Source organism: Heterodontus francisci, chromosome 1 (assembly GCF_036365525.1).
Source record: "Heterodontus francisci isolate sHetFra1 chromosome 1, sHetFra1.hap1, whole genome shotgun sequence".
Lineage (NCBI taxonomy): Eukaryota > Metazoa > Chordata > Chondrichthyes > Heterodontiformes > Heterodontidae > Heterodontus > Heterodontus francisci.
The window spans coordinates 24,197,465-24,217,700 of record NC_090371.1 but is presented as its reverse complement, the minus strand read 5'-3'; the positions used below and the strand labels follow the sequence as shown (position 1 = coordinate 24,217,700).

Genomic DNA, 20,236 nt, shown 5'->3' with positions numbered 1-20,236 from the left:
TCAATTGGAAAGGTTTTTTTTTCGAGATATGAATGTAGCAGTAGTATGTTCTGCCAGTTCCCTTGATGCTTCTGTTTGTAACTGCAAAGTGCCACTCGAGTTTGCTGCCCAATCTATGCTGAGTTAGTTCACCTTGCATGCAATGGCAATGAAGTTGCTGTTATTGGCCTCAGTGCTCCTTTTAAAGGGTGCGGGGGGAAGAGAGAGTGAGAGGGGGGAAAAAAAACAGCCAGGGATTCTGCTATTATTGTCCACTGATTTTAGCTTGCAACTGCAGCCAAAAGAGAGGGAGTGGGAACTGACCTTCACTGAAGACTGGACCTCGCTGAGCTATGATGTCTCTTCCAGACAGATAGTCTGCTGGTGCTCACCATTGGATTCATGTCTGAAGGGTGGTCAAAGAAGAAAGAAATTTACAGCACAGGAACAGGCCCTTCGGCCCTCCAAGCCTGTGCCGATCCAGATCCTCTATCTAAATATGACGCCTATTTTCTAAGGGTCTGTATCTCTTTACTTCCTGCCCATTCATGTATCTGTCTAGATACATCTTAAAAGACGCTATCATGCCCGTGTCTACCACCTCCGCTGGCAACGCATTCCAGGCACCCACCACCCTCTGCGTAAAGAACTTTCCACGCATATCCCCCCTAAACTTTTCCCCTTTCACTTTGAACTCGTGACCCCTAGTAATTGAATCCCCCACTCTGGGGGAAAAAGCTCCTTGCTATCCAACCTGTCTATACCTCTCATGATTTTGTACACCTCAATCAGGTCCCCCCTCAACCTCCGTCTTTCTAATGAAAATAATCCTAATCTACTCAACCTCTCTTCATAGCTAGCGCCCTCCATACCAGGCAACATCCTGGTGAACCTCCTCTGCACCCTCTCCAAAGCATCTACATCCTTTTGGTAATGTGGCGACCAGAACTGCACGCAGTATTCCAAATGTGGCCGAACCAAAGTCTTATACAACTGTAACATGACCTGCCAACTCTTGTACTCAATACCCCGTCCGATGAAGGAAAGCATGCCGTATGCCTTCTTGACCACTCTATTGACCTGCGTTGCCACCTTCAGAGAACAATGGACCTGAACACCCAAATCTCTCTGTACATCAATTTTCCCCAGGACTTTTCCATTTACTGTATACTTCACTCTTGAATTGGATCTTCCAAAATGCATCACCTCGCATTTGCCCTGATTGAACTCCATCTGCCATTTCTCTGCCTAACCCTCCAATCTATCTATATTCTGCTGTATTCTCTGACAGTCCCCTTCACTATCTGCTACTCCACCAATCTTAGTGTCATCTGGAAACTTGCTAATCAGACCACCTATACTTTCCTCCAAATCATTTATGTATATCACAAACAACAGTGGTCCCAGCACGGATCCCTGTGGAACACCACTGGTCACACGTCTCCATTTTGAGAAACTCCCTTCCACTGCTACTCTCTGTCTCCTGTTGCCCAGCCAGTACTTTATCCATCTAGCTAGTACACCTTGGACCCCATGCGCCTTCACTTTCTCCATCAGCCTACCATGGGGAACCTTATTAAACGCCTTACTGTCCACTGACCTCATTTGGTTCCCATTTGGATGAGGCATGAGAGAGTGCCTGGTTATGTGAGGAATTGCTCCCCAGCATGAGTCGGTACCTTCAGTGGAAAGACTTGCATTTCTGTCATGCCTTTCACAACCTTAGGAGATCCCAAAGTGCTTTGCAGCCAGTGAAGTACTTTTTGAAGAGAAGTCACTATTGTAATGTTGAAAATACAGTGGCCAATTAGCAATCATCAATGTTCCACAAATGGGCAACAATGAAATAATCTGATTGTTTTTAGTGAAGCTGGTTGAAGGATAAATATTGGCCAGGACATTGGGGAGAACTCCACTGCACTGCTTTGAATTCGTGCAGTAGGATCTTTCACATCCGCCTGAGAACGCAGAACTTTCTTTTAATATCTTGTCTAAAAGACGGAAGCTTTAGTCTGTAGAACCCCCTTAGCAGTGAACTGGGAGTGTCAGCCTTCCCATTGTTCCTGTGGTAGTCTGGCCAGACTTGCCTTTTTAGACTAGGGGAAGAGAGTATCAAGGAGATTCTATGCTGGCTGTTGTGTCTACCTGACCAGTATTGATTTACCAGGCACCAAGTATTTTCAGAATGATTTGCTTAGTCTCATAGTTTGCCCGCTTGCAAAACATAAATTCACTCCCTGGTGCAACCATGGTGAGTTCAACTGTCTGTGTGTATGGTGTGTGTTGGGGGAGCAGGGGAAAGACTGGTCCTGTTCTAGCTGGTTGCTGCAGCAACGGAACAATATTAACAATTGTAAAGCAACAAATCTTCAGCACAAGTGGTTTTGCCAATATATATGTCGAACTTGATCAAAATAAATGGTGTGGAATCAATGAGGGGATAGACGTTTTTGATATTTGGAAGATTTGGTAGAATCATATAACAGATGAGGCCATTCAGCTCATTGTGCCTGTGCTATCTCATTCAAATAGCTATCAAATTAGTCCCACTCCCCTGTTCTTTGCCCATTGGCTCTACAAATATCTCTTTCAAGCATTTATCCAATTCACTCTTGAAAGTTACTAGTGAATCTGCTTCCACAGGCCTTTTCGGCAGTGCATCCCAGATCATCATAACTTGCCTTATTTGAAAAAAAATTCTCCCTTTTTTTTCCCTTTGTGAATTACCTTTTAAATCTGCGTCCTTTTAGTTACTGACCCTCCTGCTGTTTTTTTTTTCTTATTTCAGTGAACAAAACCCTCAAAGGAAGATTAAGCATTTTTTGAATCACTTCCTTGTTGACTTATCTCAATGAATAATAGGTTCTGTGGAGGTTTTCCTACAATCCACATGAAAAATTCAGCGGGGGTGGTGGGTGTATGTATGCATGGCCTTGATCTTCTCTAAGGGCCAGGTGTGGAGCTGCTTGGATGGGTGCAGCTCCAACAACAGTCAAAAGCTTGACGCCATCCAGGACAAAGCAGCCCACTTTATTGGCACCCCATTCACCACCTTCAACATTCACTCCCTGATGCACAGTGTGTACCACCTCCAAGATGCACTGCAGCAACTCACCGAGGCTCCTTCAACAGCACCTTCCAAACCCGCGACCTCTACCAGCTAGAAGAACGAGCAGCAGATGCATGGGAACACCACCACCTGCAAGTTCCCCTCCAAGCCACGCACCATCCTGACTTGGAACTATATCCCGTTCCTTTACTGTCACTGGGTCAAAATCCTGGAACTCCCTTCCTAACAGCACTGTGCGTGTACCTACCTCACATGGACTGCAGCGGTTCAAGAAGGCAGCTCACCACCACCTTCTCGAGGGCAATTAGGGATGGGCAATAAATGCTGGCCTAGCCAGCGATGCTCACATCCCATGAAGAAATAAAAAGTTGGCATGATGGGCTGCTTTGCTGTTGACCTGGTTGTATTTCAATACCCAAGTTAATTTGCCACTGTCATATCACATACAGCCCTGTGATGGTGGTTCTTATCCATTTGTGGGTTAGTAAGTTTAATGTTGGAGAGCCTGGAATCACATCTGCTCTTAAGCTTTTTCTTTAAAAAAATAACCTATAACTTGCATTTATGTAGCATTTCTTGACTGTTGAAAAACATCCCAAGAGGCTTCAGAGGTGTGAAGGAAATGGATGGCGATGGCAGGTTGAAGATGGAAAGCTGGCCAAAAGTTTGGTCAAAGAGCTGCGGCTTGGTCTTGTAGTATTGTTGCCTCCTGAGTCAGAATGTCGTGGGTTCAAATCCCACTCCAGAGACTCAAGCACATACACTGAAGTGTCAGGCCAGATTTTTATTGAGGATGTGCTGCACTGGTGAATATGCTGTATTTTGGATCAGACATTTAAACAAAGGTCCCATCTGCCTTCTGAGGTGGACATAAAAGATCCAATGGCATTATTTCAAAGAAAAGCAGGACAGTTCTCCCTTGGCGAATATTTATCTCTCACTAAAACATTATCTGGGCATTATCACATTGCAGTTTTTGGGATCTTGTGCTGTGCACATTGGCTGCAATGTTTCCATGTGTTACAACAGTGATCATGCATCTACTTTATTAGCTGTAGACTGATAAGTGCCAGGCATGTAACTTGCCACTAGTGTGGCACGAAATGACCATCTCCAACAAGAGAGAATCTAATATAAAAGCAAAATACTGCGGATGCTGGAAATCTGAAACAAAAACAAGAAATGCTGGATTCACTCAGCAGGTCTGGCAGCATCTGTGGAAAGAGAAGCAGAGTTAACGTTTCGGGTCAGTGACCCTTCTTCGGAAGAGAGAATCTAACCATCTTTTCTTGATACCATTGCTGAATCCTCCACGATCCACATCCTGGGGTTACCATTGATTAGAAACTGCAGTGGACCAGCCATATAAATACTGTGGCTACAAGAGCAGGTCACAGGGAGGCGCAGTGGTTAGCACTGCAGCCTCACAGCTACAGGAACCCGGGTTCGATTCTGGGTACTGCCTGTGCGGAGTTTGCAAGTTCACCCTATGACCGCGTGGGTTTTCGCCGGGTGCTCCGGTTTCCTCCCACAGCCAAAGACTTGCAGGTGATAGGTAAATTGGTCGTTGTAAATTGCCCCTAGTGTAGGTAGGTGGTAGGGAATATGGGATTACTGTAGGGTTAGTATAAATGGGTGGTTGTTGGTTGGCACGGACTCGGGCCGAAGGGCCTGTTTCAGTGCAATAAATGCTGGTCTAGCGAGTGATGCCCACATCCAGTGTAAGTGTTTTAGGATGTGAAAAGGTCAACATCAATGCAAATATTCCTCCTTTCCTCACTACTTTTAGTAGTGGACTGGTGAAGAGAAGTGGACAGATCTAATATTTTAAAAAGACTCTAACTTTGCTAGGTTCTGAGGCAATCTACTCTTTTACAATTTAGGCTGGGCCATAGTAAACTGCATTTTCTGTGAAGCCCTGCTAATGGGCCATTAGCCATTAAGGTGGCCTTGCATGCTTTAGTGTGGATGGGAGTCAGATTGCTAGATTGTCTTCCCAGTTGTACTGCTCTTGCATCAACACTCAGAGTTTGCTTGTTACTTGCTGTTTGACCTTTTATCCCACAATCTGAATGGTCTGTTGACTTTCTAGGTTGATTTTTGAACACTAGTTAAACCTGTATTTGGGGGTTGGGGGCGGGGGACTGTGGGAAAAGCAAAGGGCCGTGAAGAGCAGATGGGCAGGTTTATCTTTTTGTTTTGTTTCTCTCCACCCTGTGAAGGCATAGCTTATTCACATCAGACATTGTCTAGTGGTCCAGCTGAAAACTGATGGTGTTTACTGCTGGCTGAACTTTGCACTTGAATGACAGCCTATCTCAACAGTTTGGATAACAACAGGCACTTTCTGTAAAACAAAAAATCGCTGTCAGTTTCCACCCCAAATATTGCACTTTCTCCACATAAAATTTGGTACTTTATTTACTACAGAAATACTCAATTTCCCCACCCTGCCCTGTTCCTACACATTAAGGAGCCCAAAAATTCTCTTCTATTTCCTTACAACACACTTGCCTTCCCTCCTCTGCCCCCATTGTACTTGCTAGGGGTACTAATGAAAGATTAGCTCCTGATGGTCTGTCTGCCATCGTCGCCTCTTTCGACTGCCCCTTCCCCACCCCCCAATCCTCTGCACTACAAAACCTGGTGTTTGTACAGTGCACAGGGAATGAGTCAGCTCTCATTTTTTTTAACTTAGTATTTTTTTTATATAACTTTCACAATGGAACAAATAGCCTTTGTCTCTAATGCCCACTCTTAAGAACTGATTTGACTGCAGCATTAAGTCTATAAAACATATATTTTTTTGCTGACATTAAGATAATGTGTAGATTTCTGTTTTTGTTGTGGCCTTTTTTGAATAGAGCCCAGAGCTGAGAGTGGTTTGTGGCTGATGGGATGTGGGTTCCTGTGCCAGGTTAAGCTGGTCTGATTCCCCAGTTCTGCCATGGTGGGGCACTGAGGAGAGGTTGGGGGATGCCTGTGTGCTGGCGATCGAGCTGTATTAGCGAAATATTTTCCTTCCCCATCAGTCAGGTGATTATAGTGAGTGACACAAGTATGAGGGTGGAAGACAAAGTATTGTGGGGGTTGGTGGGTTTGTATGGAAGCTGATTGGATGATCATGCTTCCGCCCCCACCAGCTCGATGCTGAAATGAATATATTAAGTTGATCGTTTATAATGTAAAATATCTTAATGTGGGTACATTGTCAACCACAATATATTTTCAATATACTGAATCTATTGGACAGGTTTTTATTTGGGGGGTGGGTGCTAATTTTATTCCAGTGCAGAGGAGTTGGAAGTCTTGCCTTGGTAGCTGTTGTGTAAACTTTGGTCGGGAGTGATTCTGATGCTTGTACACCTGGCATTTATTGTGAAGATTCTGTGCGCTGCTGGCATCTATCACCAGGATCTACTCTCTACCCTTTTGAACCTTCTTGCCACATCCTGTCTTTCTTCAGCTGCCAATCTTTTACCTGCCTCAGGTGACTTTGACATGATTCATCAGCTGAACATCATATCAAGATGTCCTTTTGTCCCCTATCTGCTGCCAATAATCTAGTGTCAGCACGTCCGGCCCCCTGTGTTAGGAGTTCTCGCAATACTGGCTGGTTTTATTGAAGATGATTTGTACAGATGCCCTCTTGCACTTGTCATTGGATTCAGAAGATTAAAAAATTGCCTTTCTCACCTGTAACAATGCAGCCCATCTTAATTCATCCATTACAGGCACCCTAGATTTCCATTCCCTCATACCCCCTTAACCCACTTTCGGCATCTAAAATAATTCAGGAGTTTATCCTTCCACATTTCTTCTGGAAGTCTGTTCCACTCAGAATAAGAATTTCCTGATGTCATTGGTCCTAAATTTTCCATTCACCCATTTTGGACCTATGTCCTCCTCTTCAATTTAAATTAATGTTTGGGATCTCCCCTCTCCCATTGCTTGAATTATCTTCTGTATTTCTATCTAAATTTTAATCTCTCTAGCTTGGAAAAGCTGAAGCCTTTCCAGAATGTTTTCTCTGACATTTGAAAATGGGGATCAGCCTTGAAGATGTAGTCTCAACTATCTCTGGTGCTTCACTGTCTTCCCTGTGTCTTGGTCACAACTGAGCATATTACTTAAGTTGTTCAGGCCCTAAGCTACAGAATTGCCTCACTAAATCACCACCTGTATCTCCTTCTTCTTTTAAGACCTGCTTTAAAACCTTCCTCTTTGTCCAAGCTTTTGATTACCTGCCTCCAGTAACTCTTTGGGTGGCTCAGTGTTGATTTTTCTTGATGCTCCTATGAAGCGTCTTGAGACATTTTATTATGTGAAAAGGCAATATATAAGTGAAGGTGGTTGTTGCATAGTTTGATCCCAATGTACCCTACCTTATTTATTTATTTTTTGACCGACTCTCTGTCTCTGGCTAAAAGTGTGTCAAGTCTGAGTGTTTCACGTATGTTGCTTGTTTGCTCCTTGTGTTCAGTACTTATTTGCACTGATTCATCTGTCCATCGAGTAGATTGGTATCAAGTGCAAACATTAATTGCTCAGTTGATTTTATAGAAGCCTATCCTGTTGATTTGGACCAAAATATCTGTTGTGTTTAGCAAGCCCTGCTCCTACTTAATGATGGACCTCTCTCTCTTTCAACCTTTTTTTTTCTTTGCCAGTGATTCTACCAACTCTTTGCTCTGCACACTCCGCTTACCCAGCTGCTCACAAAAACACATTCCTCTTCCATTTGTTCACACCCCGTAACCTAGGTAAGTAAGAGAGAACTAGGAACTGAAGAGACTTGGGCACTAACCGTAAATATTCTTTACTTATTTAGAGATACAGCACTGAAACAGGCCCTTCGGCCCACCGAGTCTGTGCCGACCAAGAACCACCCATTTATACTAACCCTACAGTAATCCCATATTCCCTACCACCTACCTACACTAAGGGCAATTTACAATGGCCAATTTACCTATCACCTGCAAGTCTTTGGCAGTGGGAGGAAACCGGAGCACCCGACGAAAACTCATGCGGTCACAGGGAGAACTTGCAAACTCTACACAGGCAGTATCCAGAATTGAACCCAGGTCCCTGAAGCTGAGAGGCTGCGGTGCTAACCACTGCGCCACTTTCTTACTTGAGACTAGGCATTTTGTACATCCACACCTCATTGTCCCAGCTACATACTAAAGCATAAAATTGGCCTGTTAAGAGTAGCACTGATCGAGAGCTTCCTCACAGTCAGGACACTGATTATAAGGCATCTTAAAAAGAAATTGCATGTATAAGATCTTTATTTTTAAAGGCATGTGGCTGAATTTCAGTGGTGGGGATCCCTTGTGTTCTTGGAAAAAGCATGTCCCTGAGATTGAGTGGGAAGGTAAACTTGTGTTCATTTTATACGTAAATGTTTGTTTGTTTGTTTCTATGGAACCTTTATGCAGCCATGTGAGATTAAAAAAAAAATATTTTAGCTCACCTTGCTGCTACACATGGATATTGACCTCTTCATCATCCTTCTGCCACTGTTGTGGAAAGGCTTGCCAATTGTTTGGCAATCACTTTGCAGTAGGTGCAGCCAAAACCAGTGTCAGGAGCGAACTTCACTGCAATGAGGAAATAGTATAATTATTAATGTCTCCAAAGAGGAACAGCCTTGCTGATTTATGATCTTTTTAGGAATACTTTCTGATGGTGTAAACTCAGAATTTTAGTTTGCACGGGTGGAGAAAAAAAAAGCATCTTTTTGGTGAAAGATGCATTGAACTATGTAATTGTTTTCAGTTACAAGCACATGGGAGTTGGATGTCCTGTTTTTGAAACTTGTTTTTCTGTTTTAATATTTTAATAAACTTGCTGCATTGCATGTAATTGCGATAAGACTTTCTTGTTTTAGAATTATTTTGTCTCTGTCTCATACCCATTCTCTCTATTGTTTACTTCTGTATTTCTGTTTTGCACCTTCTCACACTGCCACCCTCCCGCCCACCATTTCCATGCTCAATTTCTTCAGGTTGAACAATAATTTCAAATATCAGCTAGATAAAGGTCTTGTGTTTATAAATGCATTCCCTACCTCTCAGCAAAATACAAATGTCTTATTGCTCGCTGAGTTGAGGAATGTTGAAATGTTGGAGGTGCAGTGAAGTAAATATAATGTCAGTTTTTATTTACCAGGAACTATGTTCCTCTATTTTTGATAAGAAACATGTTAAACTTCTAATATAACAGATGAGTATTCTTGAGTCCAGAAGATGACCATGATTAGTACCTAAATTGATCATTCCCTTCCTGAGGTCAGGATTCAGATGCTTGTAAACTGGTGTCAGAGGCTGATCGCAATAACTTGCACAACGCCGACATGTACTAATGTAAGATGCAGATCTATAATATTAAAAATCTTACTTGTACACGCTTCTTCCCTGTTTTCATGCTTGTTGATTTTTGGATCAAAAAAACTCCTCCAATCCGAATTGGAGGTCGACAGTGTACAAATCGGAGCACGATAAGCAACTAGAAAGCTACCAGTGAAAAACTAATAAGGACTTGGGATGGCCAAAAGCAAGTAAATGCAATTGAGGTACAGATCAGCCATGATCTAATTTGAATGGTGGAGCAGCCTCGAGGGGCTGAATGGCATATTTCTGTTTCTATGTTCTGTAAACACTGAGCAATACCATGGAAGATCTACTCGTGTTATAAATGATGAAAATGTGGATACATTTGTCCCATCTAGCTCATCCTGCTATAGAAACTTAGTGGCCCCATCACAGGATCTAACTGCCCCTTGAATAATGCCAGACTATTCCCCTAACCTGTCCAGATATTAATGATGCCTTTTGTGACCAAATGGTTCCTGAAAGAAATTCTGAACTTGAGTACAAATTAGTTAAATTTATGCTACCTGGTCCCGCAGTCCTGGTTTTAGTGCCTTAATATGCCCCGATAAAGGTCTCCTCTCATTTGCTCATTCTTTAAAAGACTTAGCCTTTCCTGATCTTGTTTTCCATACACCTAAGGATCAGCCGCTTGTCGTGCCAATTTTGTTTCTCCATGTGCCTTGGAGTTTCAATATGATGGCCTGGATTTTTCAGTCAATGGTGAAGCAACATCACTTGCTGCTGACCTTGATCAAAGTTCCCATGCAGATCTAGTGAGCTGTGTTGTGTAGATTTCACTTTTCCTGACCTTTAATTTCATTCTAGTGCCAGATATCGGGACTCTCTGGTATCCAGTAACAGTGATGTAATCAAACAAGCTAAGCACTCCAATCACATGGATTTTCATAGACAGCAAACCAGGAAGTAATAAGCAGGTGTTACTAATCACTTACAATTTTACAGAAAGCAAAATAAAGATTGGGATGTTCACATGGGATTAAAGTAAAAGCTGAAATGTCATAACCTTACAATTTTTAAAAATTAAATCTGTGGCATGATATTTCACAAAATATAAAATTAGTTTTTCAGGGTCACAGAGGCTGTTCATTATGACTCAGTATGATGTTTTAAAAACAGCTGCATCTCAATGAACATTGTAGAAAGTGGTTCATGTCAAATCAGTGATTTTTTTCTAATGGATTTTCTATCTATGAGGACTTCAACAGCATACCCAATGGAGGAGTGGGGAATTACCTGACATCAGCTAATGCGTTTTTGTGTTTAATTGCCCATGGATGGACACTAGAAGTTTGTCAGTTTTACAAAGTAACAATGGTAAATGCTGACTGTTCTGCCATCATTACAATTGCAAGATCTGGACGATAAATTCAGACTTGTAATGCAATGATTTGGCAGTTTGGCACAGCATTCTGTTTGGCTTAGGTTGTTGCTCCATTAAAAACTAGAGATACTTATGTGATGTGGAGGCATTGCAAGTTGCAACCAGAACTTAATTTTGATCAACAAACCAAATATCGGAACTCTAACCCCTGCTATCCTCTACCCTGACCTTCAAAGGGGGAAAAAAAACTTGCATTTATATAGCACTTTACATACCTCCTGGATGTCCCAAAGTGCTTTTATGGTCAATTAAGTAGTTTTAAAATGTAGCCACAGTTGTAACATATGATAACAGGGTTGCCAATTAGTAAAGTTTCAACTCCAAATGAAGGCCATTCAATCTCTTAAGCCTGTTCTGTCATTCAATGAGGTCATAGCTGATAATGACCAGATAATCTAATTTAGTGACAATGGTTGAAGGATAGATATTGGACAGGACAACCAGGGAGAACTCACTTGCTCTTCTTTTGAAATAGTGCCATGGGATCTTTTACACCCACTTAAGTGAGCAACTAGGGCATTGGTTTAATGTTGCATCCAAAATACAGCACCTCTGACTGTGCAACACCCTTTGACATTACAGTGGAAATGTCAACCTAGACTTTGTACTCTACTCTTTGAGATGGAACTAAAACCCACAATCTCCTGACTCAAGGTGAAAGAGATACCAGAGTCATGGTTAACGCCACCATTTGGCCTCTGCAAAAATGTTAACCCTAGCTGTGTATTGATTTCTAACTTGATCCCTCTTCATGTCTACTTTCTGTTAACCTCCCAACAACCGGTCTTTATTAGCAATAACAACTTGCATTAATATCCCAAGGCCTTTTGCAGAAAAGGCAGTGTGTACCATCTACGAGATGCACTGCAGCAATGCACCAAGGCTCCTTAGACAGCACCTTCCAAATCTGCGACCTCTACCAACTAGAAGGACAAGGGCAGCAAATGTATGGGAACATGACCACCTGCAAGTTCCCCTCCAAACCACACGCCATCCTGACTTGGAACTATATCGCCGTTCCTTCACTGTCGCTGGGTAAAAATCCTGGAACTCCCTTCCTAACAGCACTGTGGGTGTACCTACCCCACATGGACTGCAGCGGTTCAAGAAGGCAGCTCACCACCCCCTTCTCAAGGGCAATTGGGGATGGGCAATAAATGCTGGCCTGGCCAGCGATGGGACTAGATAATTGACGGGTGGATGTTGGAAGGAAGTTTCTACTTATGGGCGAGACTAGAACTGAGGGACACGGTTTTAAAAATTAGGGGTATCCCATTTAAGACTGAAATTAGAAATTTTTTTTCTGAGGAATTCACTTTCTGAGAGAGCAGTAGAGGCCTGGTAATTGAATATATTCAAGGCTGAGTTAGATGCTTGATAGACAAGGGAGTTGAGTGCTATGGAGGGGCAGACAAAGTGGAGTTGAGACCACATTCAGATCAGCCATGACCTTATCAAATAGCAGAGCTGGCTCAAGGGACCGAATGGCCTACTCCTCCTGCTAATTCACGTGTTCATATGCTGAGCAGAGAGAGCGAGAGAGATTCCAAGAAGTTACCAAAAGCTTGGTTGGAAATACATGAGATGGATTTTTGAAGAGGAGAGGTGGAGGGAGTTATTCTGGAGAGATGAATTAAGATGGGACTCATGGCTTTCCTCAATCTGTAAATCTCTTGTTATGAGGTTCAATAATTACACTAGGATTTTCTTTTGAAGAATGCACTCATCTGATCATGACTTGGATATGTGTCATGCGCAGAGAATCTAATTAAGTTTAAGAGCTGAGTGGTTCCAGCATTTCTTGTTTTTATTTCAGATTTCCAGCATCCGCAGTATTTTGTTTTTATTTAATCTAATTAAGTTTGTTGGACATTGACAAGATATGATGCGAGTTTATCAAGTTTAGTGAAACTACATCCACAACAGACTGTGAGGATAACAATATGATCGGCCTCAAGCAAGACCTGTCACAGTAGTATTTTTAAAACCCCAGCAAGCTGCTTCTATAGTCTGCCATGCTAGATAAAGGAGTTAATGTGTTCATTAGCATTTCAAAGCTGAAAGCATATCTTTAAAAAAAAAATTTTAATCTTTGGAGAGTGGGGTGTATTTTTTATTTCTTCATGGGTTGTGAGGCTTGCTGGCCATTTGTTGCCCATCCCTAATTGCCCTTGAAGGCAAGCCACCTTCTTGAATCGCTGCAATCCATCTGGTGTAGGTACACCCGCAGTGTCTTTTGGGAGGGAGTTCCAGGTTTTTGACCAAAGTGAAGGAACAGCGATATGTTTCCCGAGTCAGGATGGTGTGTGATTTGGGTATCTTGCAGGTGGTGGGTCCCATGCATCTGCTGCCCTTGTCCTTCTAGGTGCTAGAGGTCCTGAGTTTAGAAGGTGCTATCGAAGGAGGCTTGGTGAGTTACTTCAGTGCATCTTGTAGATTGGCACACAGTGGTTGCAGTGTGTCCCATGGAGGGAGTGAATGTTTATTGTGATGGGGTGCAGATCAAGCAGACTGTCTTGTCCTGGATGGTGTCGTGCTTATTGTGTTGGAGCTGCATTTATCGAGGTAAGTGGAGAGTATTCCATCACACTCCCTGACTGCATTCTGGATAAGTTCCTGCAGACTGGAAAGTAACAAATGTAACCCCACTATTTAAGAAAGGAGGGAGACAAAACTGGAAACTACAGACCTGTTCGTTTGTCCGTAGTATGTAAAATGTTAAATCCATTATAAAGGATATGATAACTAGACACTTATCAAGTAATGATTCAGCAGAGTCAACATGGATTTATGAAAGGGAACTTGTGTTTGACAAACCTGTTGGAATTTTTTGAGGATGTTACTTGTAGCATAGATAAAGGCAAATGAATAGATGTGGTGTATTTGGCTTTTCAGATTGATATGGTCCCACACGGGTTAGTAAATAAAATTGGAACACATGGAATTGAGGGTGATGTACTGGTATGGATTGAGCATTGGTTAACGGACAGAAAGCAGAGTAGGAATAAATGGTCATTCTCAGGATGGCAGACTATTACTAGTGGAATACCACAAGGATCAGTGCTGGGGTCACAGCTGTTCACAATCTATATCAATGCATATGACCGTTGGGCTGTGGCTTGACTGGACTGTGGAACAGTTCTCCCAATTTTGACACAAGTTCCCAAATGTTAGTAAGGAGGATTGTGCAGGGTGTGCCGTTGTTTCTGGTGCTTGAGTCAATGCTGGGTGGTCTGTTCAATTTTTGTTCTTTGACTTTTCTGTAGCAGTTTAATAAAACTGAGACTTGCTAGGCCATTTGAGAGGGCAGTTAAGAGTCAACCACATTAGCGTGGGTCTCGAGTGACATGTCTCACAGACCAGATAAGAACAGCAGATTTCCTTCCCTAAAAGACATTAGTGAACCAGATGGCTTTTTAGGGCAATCCGGCCATTTCACGGTCACCGTTACTGAGACTAGCTTTTTAGTCCAGATTTATTAATTAGTTGAATTCAAATTCCACCAGCTCCTGTGGTAGGATTTGAGCTTGTGTTCGGGCGGCGCAATGGTTAGCACTGCAGCCTCACAGCTCCAGCGACCCGGGTTCGATTCTGGGTACTGTCTGTGCGGAGTTTGCATGTTCTCCCTGTGACCTCGTGGGTTTCCGCCGGGTTCTCCGGTTTCCTTCCACAGCCAAAGACTTGCAGGTTGATGGGTAAATTGGCCATTGTAAGTAGGTAGTAGGAGGATTGAGGGAAGGTGGGAATGTGGTAGGGGACAAGGGATTAATGTAGGATTAGTATCAATGGGTGGTTGATGGTTGGCACAGACTCGGGCCGAAGGGCCTGTTTCAGTGCTGTATCTCTCTGATTCTAACGTTAGTCCAGCAACATTACCACTATGTTACCATTTCTCAGATTCGGTACATTGCACTTGGTCTGAAGAAGAAATGACATTTTCAAATATTTGTCTTAATTCTATAAGATTACCCATTTTTAGCTTTTCAAAAAAAAATTTAAAGCTATATTCTGACTTGTCCGGTCTTTCAGATGAGATGTTAAACTGAGGCCCCATCTGCCCTCTTGAGTGGATGTTTATATAAAAAAAAAATCCATGGTACTGAACTTCTGAATGTCCAACATGTATTGATCCTGTATCCATTAGGGTTATTGAGTGGAATCCAGTTTACCGTCGTTGCTGTGAAAGTAACTAGTGCATTATTTTCAGTGGTCATAAGAATGTAACAAATAGGAGCAGGCGTATAACATACAACCCATCTAGCCTGCTCCGCCATTCAGTGCGATCATGGCTGATCTTCGGCTTCAGCTTCCCTTTCCCACTCTCACCCCTACATCTCTTGATTCCTTGAGAGATTGAAATTCTGCCTCTCTCAGCCAGAAATATATTCAAGGGTGACACATCCACAACCCTCTGGTAGAGAATTTCAAATATTCACAAACTTTTGAGTGAAGAAATTTCTCCTCATCTCGGACCTAAATGCTCGACTCCTTATCTTGAAACTGTGCCCCCTTGTTCTAGACTTCCCCAGCTAGGGGAAATGACATCTTAGTATCTACCCTGTCAAGCCCCTTCATAATCGTGACTGTTTCAATGAGATCACCTCTCCATTCTTCTAAACTCCAGAGAATATAGACACAATTTACTCAGCTTCTCATAATAGGACAACCTCTCATCCCAGGGGCTAATGTGGTGAACCTTCGCTGTATTGCCTCCAATGCAAGCATATCCTTCCTTCATTGGTATTCCAGGTATGGTCTCACCAAAGCCCACAACAATTGTAGCAAGACTTTTTTTATTCTTTTACTGTAATCCCATTGCAATAAAGGCCAACCTGTGAATTGCTTGCTGGACCTACATGCTAACTTTGTTCCTTGTACGAACATCAACATTTACAAGGTTCATACCTTTTTAAACAAAAAAAAATTCTTCTATTTTCGCTATCAAGGTGAACAACCTCACACTTTGCTATGTTATACTCCATCTGCCACCTTGTTGCCCACTCACTTAACCTGTAGTCATGGTCCTGTAGTTTTTTTTTTCTGGAATATGTGGTTTGCCTTTCAGGCTTGCAAGGGATCAATATTGCTTTAATAACCAGCAAGCCTCAGGAGATATAGGAAGGTGCATTTTCGTTGCCTTATAAACAGCCATTTGGAGACTGTGATTCAAAGGATGCATTCTCGTTACCATAGATACAACCACTGGGAGTGAGTCTCGTGCGATACATTTGTTACAATTCAGTTTTGAACTGGCTTTTTAGTTGAAGACAGTTTGTTCTAACAGAGACACAGACACAAAGGACAGAGCTGTGATGACAGCACTTGGAGAAAGAACTCTCAGCCATTTAAACTGAAGGAAGAGGATTTTAGTCTGTTTATTATTATCTCTCAAAATTCTAAGAAGAAGTCAAGCCAAAACAGATCTCTGGTAATTCAAACTGAAGAAAGGGAAGTTAGACTGACAATCTTTTATCCCTCAAAAGCTCTAGTCAGCTTGATTCTATTGAAAGTGTTTGCAAGTCATTAATTGTTTAAATTCGCTGGAGAAGGAAAGCATCACCTACTGCTGGAGTTAGACTACGGACTGTTCTACTGTGGAAGAACCTTTTTTCCGCATTGGACAACTGTGAGGGCTTCAAGCAACATTGGACTGTAAATTTGCAAGGACTCAAATTTTTTTCTCTTTTTTAAAAAAAAATGTTTATATCTTCCTAGTGTTTAAGAATTTAGTCCTTCTAATTAGAGTTAATTTGTTGATCTAAAGACACCTGGTTTGGTTAGCCTGATTCGGGGATTAATAGATGGTACAATTTGGCTGGGTCTTTAATATGGAAAGTTTTTTAAATGATATGTTAGCCGATCTGCGCAGCGACGCGATTGAATTAACAGTGCATTAGTCCCACCACGATCAGAATCGTATGTTTTGATTGGGGGCTTTGAGTGGAGCGGTCAGTCGTAACACCGTCTATATCTCTTTGCTGCCTCTTTGTGTCGTCCTCGCAGCTTATGTTCCCACCTAGCTTTGTATTCTCAGCAAGCATAGATGAAGAGACTGAGAGTAATCCATCGAAGCCATTTAACATTGATAGTAAGTGGCTGAGGCTCCAGCACTGATCCTTGCAGCACCCCACTAGTTACAGGCTGGGAACTTGAAAATGCCCATTTATCCCTGCTCTCCGCTAACCAGTCATCTATCCATGCTAATCTATTACCCCCAACTCCATGAACCCTTATCTTGTGTATTCACCTCTGTGTGTCACCTTTATCGAATGCCTTTTAGAAATCCAAAAATGCTACATCTACTGGTTCTGTGCTCTTGTACTTCCACAAAGCTTAAGGTGTCAGCTGTGGCTCAGTTGATGGCACTCTCGCCTGAGACACCAGGTTCCAGGTTCAAGTCCCACTCTAGTACTTGAACGCAAAAATCAAGACTGACACTCCATTGCAGTACTGAGGCTGTTCTGCACTGTTGGAGGTGCCGTCTTTTGGATGAGACATTAAACCAAAGCCTTCTCTGCCTGCTCTGGTAGATGAAAAAGTTCCCATGGCACTATTTCGCAGAAGAGCAGGTGAGTTATCCCTGGTGTCTTGGCTCATTTATCCTGCAATCAACATAAAAAAAAAACAGATTATCTGAACGTTATCACATTGCTGTTTGTGGGAGCTTGCTGTGCACAAATTGGCTGCCACGTTTCCTACATTACAACGGAGGCTGCGCTTCAAAAGTACTTCATTGGCTGAAAAGTGCTATATAAATGCAAGTCAGTCTTTGTTAAAGGACAGACTAGGCCATCAGTGATCACTTCTGTTTGTAAAACACCTTGAATTTAGAATCTTCTGGTCAGAGGCTCTGCTTTTTCCCATATCGTGAGTCAGATTGCTTGCATTCACTGGGATTCAATATGGTAGTAACCATTACATTGAAAACATTTAGTTGGCACTGGAGCATTGGAACTGAAGTTCTGTTATAAACAACTACTTGTGAGCTTTCTGATTGAGCCTTCACTTTCTATATGGGTACATTTGGTGCAGCTGAGCAAATTGCATTTCTAGGGTTGCTTTAACATTATACCTCTGAGAAGTACCTTGGGATTTAAAAAAAATGGATGCTGAGCCACCCTGAGTGGGGTGAGCAAAAGCATGGTTTGTTTTTTTAGGCTTAAAGGAGGAGAGGACACGGAGAGGCGTATAGTTTTTGGGAGGGAATTCCAGGGTGTGAGGTAGATGGTCATCAGTGGTGGGGTGCTAGCCGTGTGTAGTTATGCACAAGAGGCCAGAGTTGAAGGAATGGAACTTGTAGAGTTGGTGGGGTGGGGGTTAGGATTGTCAGGCTGGAGGTGTTAAAGATTGGAAGGGGCAAAGCCATGAAGGAATTTAAACAGATTTTTAGACCGAATGTGGTGATGGTTCAGTAGGGCGGGGGTGATGGGTGAGTAGGGCTTGGTGTGGGTGACAATTTAGGCAGTAGAATTTTGGATGAGAAGGAAGTTTATGGAGGGTGGAAGACTGGCCAGGGTATCTCACGCAATGCAGCCTTTTCAAATATGTGTGACAACTAATTTGTACTCAAGTTAAAACCTACACTCCTATTTTATTTTAATCCAGATACTCCAACCTCAACTGTGAACGGGTATTTCTTCCAGGAAAGTGGTAAGTGGATTAAATGAAGTGCTGTAATTACTAGATGCAGAACGTAAATAATTTATTGGACATTACATCAATATCTTTTCAAGAGGGGAGGCATGGAAAGTATACTTAAATTAACTTTAAATATTAATCTTCCCCAAGGGATTCTGAGAATGAACTCCTTTTTTGTGTTTTTTTAAAATTAATGTTGCAACCTAGTGTAGGAATGCATTTATTTTCAAAGTGATTTGTAATGAGTCTCAGAGCAATATTTGCTTTCATTGCATTCACTGAACTTCAAAGCTGCTCATTCTATGAAAGACTTAGGTGTTTCTGAAAGATGTGCAGTGATAATGAAAAGAGCAAATAGAGTCTCTTAAACCCATATTCTCTCTGATAACAACCAGCTACTTAGTGGATTAAACACAAAGATGTGGGAATGTAAGTTAATTTTCTAAATGTCTTTGGGGGGTGGGGGTGATGAGAAGAGAGATCTTAATGTGGACGTTTTGTTCTTTATAGTGGGTGCAAATAACTTTAAAGCTCAAGATGTTAGAAAATCCTGAAGATGGATGGGTTTGGGAAGATTTTTATTTCTGTTGGTGCCACTAACAAGGCCAGTATTTATTGCTGATCCCTAATTGCCCTTGAGAAGATGGTGAGCTGCCTCCTTGAACTGTGACAATCTGTCTGGTGTAGATACACTCTGTGCTGTCAGGGAGGTATCGAATACAGAGTTTTTTTTTCCGTTTCTCATAAAGTGAGAACGTGAATTTAAATAGCAGCTTTTCTGCTCCTTGGTACATTCCAAAAGGCTTCACAGTCATTTTGCTGCTACACTTTCTTCAAGTATATGAAAAGGTGATGGCTAATTTGTACACCGAAAAATCCCACATCCAATAATGAATTAAACAACCCATTGATCTGTTTGAGGGATTGGCAAGGTCTCCCCAGCTGCTCTTTGCATTATGTCAGGGTATCTTTTTCTGACTCATCTGAATAACACACAAGGCCTCAGTTTCACGGAAAGGCCGTGCAGCCCTATAGTGCACTGCCAGCACTTATGTCCTGGAGTGTGGCTTGAATCCATATCCTGGTTCAGAGGTTTTTTGTTTGAAAGAAAAGCTTCAATGAGTTCAGCCAACAATTTACTCCTCTTTTTTACTGTCCCACTCATCCCAGCAGGTAAATGTAATTTTTTTTTCCCCACACTCTGGTAACTGCTATTTTGAGACACCAATGTCATCACTGGTTTTATCAATGAGTCCCTACTTGAGCACTGCAGATTGACACTCCTCGCTGTTCTTGATGGTCTGTTAGTCAGTAGGTGTCTGATCTTGGAGACCTCCGTACAGCTGAGTATACTTGTGGCTTTTTTATTTGTTCTTGGGATGTCGGTGACACTGACGAGGCAGTAGTTAACTCAGTGCCCTCAGGGCAACAATAATCAGCTAGTGTGGAACTGGAGTTGCACACTGCTAAGATTGGGCAGTTTCTCTTCCCTGAAGAACATTAGTGAACCAGTTGGGTTTTTAACAGTCATTTAAAAAAAATATATATATTTTTGCTACTCCATAAATTTTATGGCGTTCAAATTCACAACTTGCTGGGATTTGAACTTGTGATCTGTGGGTATCTCGGCCACTGTCAACCTGTAAGATGGGAACATTTTGACGCTGAAGTAAATGCTCATACTGTATCATTTATGCTGCTTAGGTTAATGCTCGCTGTGCACTTTTTGAGACACCTGTGTTAAAGTATCAGTTTAGTTCTAATTGGACA

At 42.2% G+C, this 20,236-nt stretch overlaps 1 protein-coding gene across 8 annotated transcripts in view; it reads left to right on the top strand.

The window, feature by feature from the left end:
- slc4a11 (solute carrier family 4 member 11) overlaps positions 1–20,236 on the top strand; it is a 268,474-nt gene that overhangs the window by 79,554 nt on the left and 168,684 nt on the right. For all 8 annotated transcript variants that reach the window (XM_068028726.1, XM_068028720.1, XM_068028725.1 and 5 more), the window contains exon 2: positions 18,434–18,478. In XM_068028726.1, coding sequence (XP_067884827.1) covers positions 18,434–18,478 — 45 coding nt within the window. The remainder of the gene's footprint in view (positions 1–18,433; positions 18,479–20,236) is intronic.